Source organism: Accipiter gentilis, chromosome 16 (assembly GCF_929443795.1).
Source record: "Accipiter gentilis chromosome 16, bAccGen1.1, whole genome shotgun sequence".
In the NCBI taxonomy this organism is placed as follows: Eukaryota; Metazoa; Chordata; class Aves; order Accipitriformes; family Accipitridae; genus Astur; species Astur gentilis.
The window spans coordinates 14,874,495-14,885,786 of NC_064895.1; the positions used below are offsets into that span (position 1 = coordinate 14,874,495).

The 11,292-nt window shown below is 45.1% G+C and overlaps 1 protein-coding gene across 3 annotated transcripts; it reads right to left on the reverse strand.

Annotated features, from left to right (window-relative positions):
- Window positions 1–245: 245 nt before the first annotated feature.
- ODC1 (ornithine decarboxylase 1) lies at window positions 246–10,632 on the reverse strand. 3 transcript variants are annotated; one of them, XM_049818961.1, is made up of 11 exons: window positions 10,344–10,632; window positions 7,201–7,346; window positions 6,858–7,031; window positions 6,516–6,688; window positions 5,503–5,637; window positions 5,264–5,345; window positions 4,847–4,930; window positions 3,365–3,527; window positions 3,167–3,279; window positions 2,669–2,883; window positions 246–706 (listed from the first exon to the last, which is right to left on the reverse strand). In XM_049818961.1, the coding sequence occupies exons 2-11, from the start codon at window positions 7,300–7,302 to the stop codon at window positions 565–567; spliced, it is 1,383 nt and encodes a 460-aa protein (XP_049674918.1). In that variant the 5' UTR covers window positions 7,303–7,346; window positions 10,344–10,632; the 3' UTR covers window positions 246–564. The 3 variants fall into 3 exon arrangements, with proteins under 3 accessions (XP_049674918.1, XP_049674919.1, XP_049674917.1); XM_049818962.1 differs by lacking the exon at window positions 10,344–10,632 and adding an exon at window positions 8,801–9,174; XM_049818960.1 differs by lacking the exon at window positions 10,344–10,632 and having other exon boundaries at window positions 7,201–8,783.
- Window positions 10,633–11,292: the final 660 nt, after the last annotated feature.

Sequence of the window (11,292 nt, forward strand, 5' to 3'; positions counted from 1 at the left end):
AGAATTTGCACAGTAGTTAACTTGTGATTAGAAAAAGCTGGACTATCAACATCTTAAAAAGGACACTTCAGTAAGTTGGGAGGGCAAAGGTAGGGGAGGAAGATGGCAATTGTGTTATTCACTTATTAATAAGCTCTGTGCTTGCAGCATCTGCTCTGCCTTCATATATGCTATAAGAGCAATCCATGACTGCTTAATTCTCTACAGATTAAACAAAGACCAGACCAGTTATTTCAATATACTTTATTTTAAAACAGGTAGGTCACAAAACACTAACCTTAGCCCGTTCTGCCATACACAAGCTACAAATACTTGTTTGACAGTTGAGGGTCAGTCTTTAGTAGCATACATGAAAAGTGAATAAAAATCCATATAAAACAATATTCAAATAGTTTCCATAGGAACACAGATAATTGTGACCCATCTCCTAGTCATTTTTGTTGCATTTATACCAAACCTAAATTTAAAAAAAACCCCACTTAAAAATTCTAGCAAATTAAGTTAATGGTCCCCCAAATGCCCTAAATTCAATGACTAACCTTGCAGTTAATTACTAAATATTACCTATACATTAATACTAGCTGAAGCACAAGTTGCTGGATATTCAATTCCGCTTTCCCAAGCACAAGAGAGTGGCAGACTAGCAACATCCTGCTCCTCCACTTCAGCTAGGAACCCTTGCTCCTTAATCTGCTGCATTAGTTGCCTAGAAAGATAAAAAAAAGCAACAGTCAAAAGAGTATTTCACTACAATGTGCCACGAAGCTGCTAAGCAAAGTAATTTTTTTACTACTGGGGAGCATGAAATCAACTCTTTACTCATCTGCAATCTAGACAGTATCACCAGAGCAAAAAAACCCCAAAGCAGAATCAATGCAGGTCACTTATAGCTGGCAAGGCTTTAGGGCAAGTGCCAATACCAAGCTGGATTCACGATTTCTGGGTAGGATCTAGATCTGCAAAGATGCACCTATATATCTGTAGCTACATCTGTATACCACACACTACAAAGATTTAATGATTTAGTAGTCATTAGTTCAGATTTCATACCTATGTCACTGACTATCCCTTATCCCATACCTTCACATTCCTGGCTAACATGAATCAAGTAAAAGTATGGATGACAGACTAGGAATGTAAATGAGCTGACCAGTGAGAACCATGTAACTCCTACCATACTCAGACTGGAGTTGTACTGAAAGACAAGCTCAGAAGAACTTCAGTGGACTTGGTTATCTTTTACTATATGCAGGGCAAGAAGTTGTGCTACTACATGGCTCCCCATATACTACTAGCTTTTACTTAGACATGTAGTCATCTTGCCCCTTATCTTCAGTTATCTACCCACAAATTTAGTTATACACCTTTATATATGTAGATTACATTCCAATAAGTTTTGCCTGTGCTAGAAAGATCTGCACCATAACTTCATTGATACATCCCTCTCAGTTAAGGGCCAGCTTGTATATCACAGAATTCTCCTGCCAAAACAGAAAGTGCAGGGGGTCATGTAGGGCTGAAAGGGCTGTAGCCTTGGGTGATGGTTATGTCTGCATAATTAAGCTCAGTATGCCTCAAACCAAGTATTACATTTTCACAGAAACCCAATGCTATAGTGAAAAAGCTAATTATTCTTCTGCAGAGCCATTTTTAGTTCAATTAGACACAAGTTTGGAGTCTTATGGGAAATCTAAAAGCTTCATTTGGTTTGAGGAATGCTTCAATTGACAGAAGGTTTCACTAAAAGAAACAATGAAAGCCTTGCTTATAGAGGCAAGGATAGTAAAAGGATGAAGGGAGCTTCCTCTTTTATGGCAGGAATTCCCCTGAACTTAAGCTTTTTTCAGTAAGTTTGAAAGCAACCCAATAGCAAATTTAATCATGCTTTAGGGTAATACTGCTGCCCAAATGCTCTCTGCCAGTTTAGTAGGCAGACTTCAATACAGAGAAAAGGGCTGCTTCTTACAGGAAATCCCACTTTTATAGAAGATGCAATCTGTTAAACTGCCTTGCACAGAAGAGTATCCAGGTTACTTTAAACTACTGTTTAAGGTGCAGCTTTATGGTATCCTCATACTCAAGAGGTAGTCCTGCTTTCTTTGCTTACCTGTTTAATAACTTGCCATGGAGATCTGGCACTCTGCACTGAGCAATGAGCCAGAGCTCAACCTAAACCAAGAAACAGCCCTCAAACAGAGAGATCATATTGAGAAGCAGCACTATTGAGTGTTCCTGTCTCCTGCAGTCAGGATTCAGCAAGCCATCAACTTAGAAGACAGCACACAGAACTGTGATTGACTGGTCTAATTACTGGTCACAGTAGCTAACTGTAAAGAATCTATAATGATTCTATACATTGTGCAAGAGTGAAAAACACCAGCCAGAACCCTAGCTTAGTGAAGACTCCTAATGTTAACCTTCTAAAAGCACCTCTCCTGAAAGAGAGTACATCAGAGAAAAGAGTAACTGATAGCATTAGGGTTGTTCTAAGCACACAACAAAAACCTTCAGAGGCACTGCCTTCTTCCACACCACAAGGAGGTTTTCCAAGAGCAATGGCACCAAAACTATGGGCCCTGTTTGTTAAGGGGCAGACAACTGACATGAGCTTTTCACTATAGTCATCTGTATCAAAAGAACTGATGGATCAAGATACTTAATTACTAACCATGCTGGTCTTGATATCACATAGTGTATTGTTGGCCTCTGGAATCCATTGAAAGTAGAAGCTGCTGCAACAGTATAGGCACCCATGTTTTCAAACAGGATCCAGTCACCAACTTGCAACTCTGGCATATTAAAACGCTCAACAATACGATCTAGACCATCACATGTTGGTCCCCATATGCTGCAGGAATAGCAGCTGTCATCTGGTTTAGACCGCTAAAGAAGAGAGTCGAGTATAATTAGACAATCAAAACAGCTTCCAGAAGTAATATCATAATTAGTATAACATTCCACCTCACAAGGAAGAGGAAGAATAGCTGCTGCTTGCATGTCCTTTTCCACCCTTGGCTTTGAATTAATTCCACTGCATGCTTTCTAAGCCAAATGCCAAATTCTGGCAACATGAAGTAAGCAGTGAACTGAGAAGTGACTGCTGTGACAAGGATTCTCCTACATCCATTATACATGACTAGTATGTGATACTTCTGAATGAGCATACCTTCTGCAGAACTGGTTTAACATGTGCGTGATCATACAAGATGCAGTTGAATGATCCATAGACTCCATCATTCACATAGTACATAAGAGTTTTGTCATTTGCATCATCTTCATCTGGAAGAAGTTGAGATACCATTAAGAGAATGCTTGAAAAGAAACACAGTTGGCTAGATATAAGATTAGGTCTGGATTGACACACCATCAGAACCTGTTTGCTCCTTTAATACAATTTTTTTCGCAATGATGTTGACTGCCAGCGTGAATGCTGATGCAACATAGTATCTTCCCGGCTCTGCAATAATATTTATTCCAGAATCCAAAGGAAAGTATTTATCCAGTGCTGGGTTGATTACACTCGTGATCTAGGGAAGAATCAGTTGCCAATATTAGTACTTCAGCAGTTACTCAGGTGCTATTTCAGAAGTCTGAGATGGAGTCAGACTTTCATGCTCACGGTGATACACTGGTCAAGTGTGTAATAACTATTTTCATATTGTAATCTCTATTCATTGCCTCTGCTTTATTTTCCTATTCAAACTTTTGTTTGGGATTAAGTTTGTACAAAGCAACAAAAGCAGACATCACTTGCAGCTTAAATTAAGTGATCAAACAGTTCATGTTTGAGTTTAAAGGAATTCTCCCCACTAGACTCATTGAGCCAGCATTAAGGCCCTGCAAGTCCCCATGCTTCAACTTTAATTCCTAGTTTACTTGCAGTTCTGCTGATCATGCAATATTCTCCAGCTTACTGCATCCTAAAGAAGTCATCTCACAGGATCTTGAGAACACAGAATGCTTTGTCACCACCTTTGAAATTCAGTTGCCTTCATGAACAGAGTTATTTCCAAGTTCTGAAGTTATCAGTGATTATTAAGCTGCCTCCAACTGCAGCATGACTACATTACACCATGGAGCCCAATGACAGCAACATTTGCTCTTGATGCTTCATGTAAGTCAATACTACACTAGGAGAAGCCAGCCTTCATTAAGAGGCATTATAAGTGAGGCAACATTGGCCCACATTATTAGCAGAAAACTCACTTTATGTAGCTTACTTGCTGCCTCCTTGTGTAAATATATAACATTGTTTAATGCAACTTTAGACTGGCAGGTGCTCTGACAACACTGCTGTAAGTGGAAGTCCTATTAACACCCAGAGAACGTTTATCCTCTGAAAGCAGAAATATTTCTGTGCAAAAGCAGACTGGAGCCTGGAGAACTGATCAGTTAAAAAATGATCCAAAAGCTGGCTCTGGGCTCTGAACCAGATCAGACACTGATCTAGTTTGCTACATCAATGCTTATGCCACCCAGCAGGGCCGTATGGGTTCAGAACTACTTTTTCACCCCATTTGGGAGCATCGTCAATCCAGATAGTCTGAAGTACAGCATCAACTGGAAGAAGTCTATGCCAGTAAGAATCAAGCCTACAATTAAAATTTGCTTTACAAGTTTGATATCTCTGCATGATTATGCAGCCATTTAGCTATGTATCTAAGGAGTTCATCTGATCTTCAGTTTTCAGATTAATTTCCCTCTTTTTCTCTAAATTCAGTTTCTGACCAAGCAGACAAGTTCTTAGAAGTATGTCTGCATACCAATATAAAAGCAAGATTTTGTTTACTCCAGATCAACATTCAAGACAACTCCACAACCTAAGGAGTTCTTAGCAAAGCTATACCTCTTCAAATTTAAGCTTGACATCTTCAGAGCCAGGGAAGCCACCACCAATATCAAGCAGATACATACTGAAGCCAAGTTCAGCCTAAAATGAGATTAAGGGCAACACTGTTAAGAAACCAGTACTTAGTTTATCCTTTTAGCTTAAAAAGCAACATAAAGTAATTTTATTAACACTTGGAACAGAGCTAATTCATCAAGTTCAAGTAATAGTCACTTGAGTTTGAGCTGCCAGTTTTAGCACATCCATAGGTAAGTTTTGCAGATCTGGTCAAAGTAAGCCATGGTGACCTCAAAAATTCCAACAACATGAAATTAGCAACTTAGCTAGCTTTAAAGCCTGTAACGGTTTTACATTCAATTCAGTTTTGCCACAACAGTTGAGCAGTAGTTCCAGAGAAAATAGAACTAGACTTACTCCCATATCAAACACACAGCGGGCATCAGAAATGGCTTGAACAAAGGTCTCTGGGTCTGTACATCCACTTCCAACATGGAAACTACAAAGAGATACAAAATATCGGTTGCTATTTGGCAAACTAGTCACGAAGTTCATACAAAACTCAAGTCACCATACGCAAAGGCATCTCTATTGTCAGGCAGACCATTTAAAGAAATCTTATTTAATATGACTGTATTTTGATGTTATCAACTCACCTAACTCCAATGATGGCAAGGTCAAGTTCTTTTGCACGCTCCAGTAGAAGCCTGCTAGTCTTAAGTGTAGCTCCAAATTTAACACTCAGACGACAAACTGCTTTGGAGTCATCAGTTGTAATGCGCAAGACTAACCTAGAAATAGGAAAAATGAGGGTTTAACTTCCAGTATAAAAGACATTATCAGGCACATATATCCTTAGAATGAGGCTGAGCTTAAACATACAAGCTTTTGTCCTGGTTTTGGCTGGGATAGAGTTAATTTTCCTTCCAGTAGCTGGTATAGTGTTATGTTTTGTATTCAGTGTGAGAAGAATGTTGATAACACACTGATGTTTTCAGTTGTTACTAAGCAGTGTTTATACCGAGTCAAGGATTTTTCAGCTTCTCATGCCCAGCCAGCAAGAAGACTGGAGGGGCACAAGAAGTTGGGAGGGGACACAGCCAGGGCAGCTGACCCAAACTGGCCAAAGGGCTATTATTCCATACCATGTGACATCATGCCCAGTATATAAACTGAGGGGAGGAGTTGGCCTGAGGGGGATCGCTGCTCAGGAACTAACTGGGCATCAGTTAGCAAGTGGTGAGCAATTGCATTGTGCATCACTTGTTTTGCATATTCCAATCCTTTATTATTATTATTATTGTAATTTTATTATTATCATTATTAGTTTTTTCCTTTCTGTTCTATTAAACTATTCTTATGTCAGCCCACGAGTTTTACCTTTTTCCTTCCGATTCTCTCCCCCATCCCACTGGGTGGAGGGAAGCAAGCGAGCTGCTGCATGTGCCAGGTTGCTGGCTGGAGTTAAACCATGACAGCTCTCCTGTCTATCTCTTCCTAGTGTGCCAGTAAGATACACAGGATTAGACTTCACTGGCTAAAATTAGGTTTATTTTCTCATAATTTTGCAGCCCATCTTAACTAATGAAGAATAAGTTTCAGATAACAGCAGATGTTTCCATAACTTGGGAACCCAAGAAAGAATTATAGAACAATTAGCATAACTTACTTGGCTTTTGGATGAGCCCTTGCAACTTTCATTAGTTCTACTTCGCTATCAAATGTCATCATCTGTACACCACTGCTGGCAGCATGTTTGATTTGAGATACTTGTTTGCAGGGATTTGCATATATTATTCGGTCAGGAGGTACACCAATGCTCTGTACCAGCTGTATTTCCGTCTGAAGAAAGAACAGATTACACTCGTGAAAGATTTCTTGATGAGTGATCAGACTAATCAGTACAACAGAAGTTAAAGCACTTGGTTATGCTTAATTTTATATGAACACATCTTGTAAAGCTGAACATACACTAACATCACAGATCAGAACACAGTCATCAAGATCTTACCTTACTGGCGCAATCAAATCCTGCACCAAGAACAGCAAGCGTCTTCACTACAGCTTTGCTGTCATTACATTTTACAGCATAGAAGGGGGTTACCCGAGGAAGGGCTTTATGCCATCGCATGTGCTTCTTCACAATATCCCCAAGGTCAGCAACATAGAAGGCATCTTTATCATCCTAGAGCAAATACACATCTTAAAGTTACAAACAATAGATAACAGGATAAGCCTAGAGGTCAGCATCTGAGTAGGAGCCGGCCTTGCAGAAAATCTGCAAAGCCAACTTGTTCCATTATTTTATAAATCTGTAGCATCACAAAATGCAGTCATTCTTCTACCATACTTACGGAAGATGACACTTCATTTATTTTTTGGTCAAGGATATCCTTGGCAGTAAAGCCTTCATCAAGGAAGGTGAATTCAAATTCTTCATTGCTGAAGCTACTCATGATTTCCAAGATTTCAGCTTTATGTAAAAGGATTTAAGTACAAACTGTTGATGCAAAAATAACATTCATTACTTCATTTAAATTCATACAGTTTACATTCAACTACTTCACTTAAATTCATATAGTCACTATATGACCACTACATTGTGGTCATATAATTTACAATTATACAAGTCCTACAATGATCACCAACAGCAGCATAGATTAGGAACTTAGAGATGACAGATCAGATTTAATCAGAATTAAGGAGGCACTCCACAAAATAATCTTGCTAGCTTCAAGGCAAGTTCTCCTTTGTTCAGCAACTGTATGATGTACTAAACCTATTCAAATTTAAAAAACCAAACAACACCTCAGACTAATAATATCTGACTATTTATATAAGTCCCTGAAAGTTTACACTGTCTTCCTTCACCTTCACATTGGAACTGTTAATATTACGCCAGTGTCAACATAGTTACCACTGTTGGGTTTTTTTTGTAACAACTCTTAAGCACTATTGTAGCTCACCAGTTTCTGGGGAAAAGGGTTTACATGTTACTACAGACAGAATCTGAAGATGTTACCAACTTCTGAGTAGTAACAACTCTCACTAGGTCAAAGCCAGTTGAATATCTGGATTCTCACTGCAGTTCAGACTATGCGTAAACCAGCCATGAGATCAGGGCTTTCCTTCAAGTTGCTCTGTTGGTGGTTAGAACTTCCCTGTTCTACCCATCACCCCCAGGCTACATGAAAAGAAAACCTCAGCTGTCAGGAGTGGCAGATACACACTAAGAGTGGTTCCTAACTGTGGCCTGCAAAGTCTTAACAGTGATCCCAATTAACACTTTATAGCAGGATTTTACAGTAGCCCATAACAAATCTTCATTGTTAACAGGAATCTACCAGCCAAGTAGAAAGTCCCTTGAGAACCAGAACTAAAAGGCAAAAGCACATTCCTCTGCTATCCAAGACCTATGAAGTCCATGGCAAAGTGTATGGGTCATCCTTTTACTGGGTAGTCCAAATAAAGAATGACAGTCTCCATTAAGCTGTTAACTCAAGCAGAAGTGCGCTACCTTTTAAAGACCTCAGCATTGCAAGTGACTCATAGGGAAGATATGGTTTCATGTAACCAGGTCTAGCCTTCTGCTTCTCTCAGCACTTTTTACACTCAATCTAGTCATACAGATTTGGACCAAAGATTATGCAAATGCTAAATTATTCACTAATCTTTACTTACATCGCCGTTCCCTCTATTTTCAAAAAGGCTGTTTATAATAACATATGAAAAAGAACAAATATTTTACAGCCATTACAGATTAACAAGGTTCTAAGACCAACAGGATCATTGGTTCCATACACTGTGTATACTAAAGTCCATTAAACTTTATCTGCTGAAGGACTTTGAAAAGTCAGTGCTTATACAACTTCATTTCAGCCTTCAGAAACATACAGCACCTGAACTGCCAGTGTCAAGAACCACTCTGCATCTTTTTGATCGATTCTCACTTACCAGAGACAAACCAGATTTGAGATTCAAACTAGATTAAGCTTTAACTCTAATGAAATAAAAGCCAACAATCCACCGAGCCTCATTCTCCCCCTGGTCTCATTCACATGCAGTGTTAATTCTCCCAGAAGCTGGATTAAAGTCTCCTCTTAAAAGCCTCTTTGAAAGGACCTTAAGAAACAGCAAATTAAACACTTCTCAGGAAGCTGTCTGTTACTGAAGAGAAGCTGCATCTTATGGTAGGACAATTTCAACAAGATGCTGCAGCTTTGCAGAAAGCGATGCAGTGAATTCTAGCTGTGGTTAAGTGAACACCATCCGGAAGAATTTAGTTTACCCTCCCCTCTGCACAGACCTGCATGAAAAGCACTTTTCCTATTAACCTGTAAGAGGGGAATTACTTTTGCTGGTCACAGCAGACTTTGTTAAGAAGTTCTTGCAAGCCTTCCACCTCCACCTCATTGCACAATTTTAACTACAGAGTAATTACAAAGAATATAGGCCGAACATGATCACGTAGATGCAAATTGTAGCCTCCGAGTGTATATTTCTACTTGGACTGTGTGCAGAGCGTCTGCAGCTTCCCAGAAGAAAGGCAATTTCTGCTCGTTTAGAAGCTGTTCTCCAGAACATTCCCTTATTCGGGAGCTGTATTTAGACACAGCTGAGTCATACCTGCAGGCTCTGTACTCAAATACCAAAGCTGCGTCTAGAAAGGGCGCCCGAGGCGCTCCTGACCCTGCAGTCCTGGAGCTAGCAGATCGCTGCTGACCGCTACCGGGACGGCTAGCCGCCCTGCTCTGGCGGAGGGTCCTCCTGCCTGGAAGTCCGGCTGGTCCTTTACTCGAGTCGGCTACCTGGCTCGGCTCAGCTCGGGCCGGGCTGCCCGACCCGGCCGCGGGGCACTCAGCGCTCCAGCCCCCGATGCCGAGGCCTCCCGAGGAGGCATTTCGGTTTGCCCTGGCGGACGCCTTTATCAAAGCCCCCCTCGCCTTGCAGCTTGCCGCACCCCCCCCCCCCCCCCCCCCACCGCCGAGACCCCCGGGGGGGGGACACGGGCGCTCCGCGGAACCGAGCGGCTCTGGCCTCGGCGCAGGGAAGCCGCTCCGCTCCGCTCCGCGCCGGGCCGCCTTGCGTAGGGGCGGGCAGGGGCGCCCCGAGCCATGTTCCCGCCGCGCACCTGCCTCTCCCCACCCCGGAAAGAGCCCGGCGGCCACGGCGGAGGCGTCCCCTTCCCCGCTCCCGGGACGCGCCGCCAACACCTCCCCGGGCAAGCCGCCGCCCGGAGCCTGCCTTTCTCCCCACCCAGCCCTCGCCCCGCCGGGGCGGGGGATTCCCCGGGCGCGGAGGGAGGCCCCCGTGCCCGGCGGCAGGAGCCGGCGCCCAGCCCGGGCCGCTTTGGCAGCGGCCCCGGAGACACGTGGCTCCGCGCCGGCCGGCTTCCGCCGCCGCGCGCGCCTGCCCCGCCGCCCGCCCCGGCCCCTTCCGCTCCGCTCCCCGCCGCGGCCCGGCCCGGCGCGACGCACCCCGCCGCGCCTCGCCTCACCTCGCCTCAGGCGGCGGCGGGAGCTGCCGTCAGGCCTCGGCGGCGGCCGGTCCCCTCGCTCCGAGCCGCTTCCTCCTCCTCCTCCTCCTCCGCCGCCGCCTCCTCCTGCGAGCCGGGAGCGGTGCGGGGAGCTGGGCGGGAGGCGCCCTGCTGCCGCCTGAGGAGGAGCGGGGCCGGCGGAGCGAGCGCGGCGCCGCGGCTGACAAAGCTTCGCCACCGCCGCGGCTCTCCTATATATAGGGCAGCCGGCGTCGCTATGGCAACGCACCAGCTCAAACCAGCCCCGATCGGCTGGGACCGGGTAACGACTCTGGCCAGCCGCTATTGTGACGTCGGCGGCGAACACGCGCAGGGCGCGCCACGCCCCCCCCCCCCGCCCCGCCCGCCCCGGCCCCTGCCGTGCGCTGAGCGCGTCGGGTCTCTGCAGCGGGGCTCCGCCGCGGCGGCCCCCCCCCCTCCCCTACCCCCCCCCCCTCCCCCCCCGCCCGGGTCCCCTTCCTTCCCCCGTGGGGCCCGCACGGTGCGTGGGCCCGCAGGGTGATGCACCGGCTGCCGGTGCAGGTGCAGGGGCCTCACTGCCCCAGCCCCCGCGGCGGCACCCCTGCGCGTCCTGCGTAACGTGGGAAGGCGGCTGCGGGAGGCCGGGAGAGGCCGGCTGTGAGCGGTGCTTTTGGCTGACGCCGGAGGAGGGGCCAGAGGACCCGGAGTGCCAGAGTACCCGTGGTGTCAGTGGGGCGACACTGGAAGCGTTTGTCCCCCCCAAAGCCGTCGGGTTTGCGCCGCGCTCGCAGCCCCGGCACTGGCTGCTGCCCGCAGCGGTGCTGCCCCTGCCCCCGTCCCTGCCCGCCGAGGTTGGTGTCCAAAGCGCTTCTCATAACACTGACCATCGTTTTTTCCTTTGTTTTTGCTTTGACGCTGATGCCTGTTTCCGCTGTAAGGTTATTTTGTC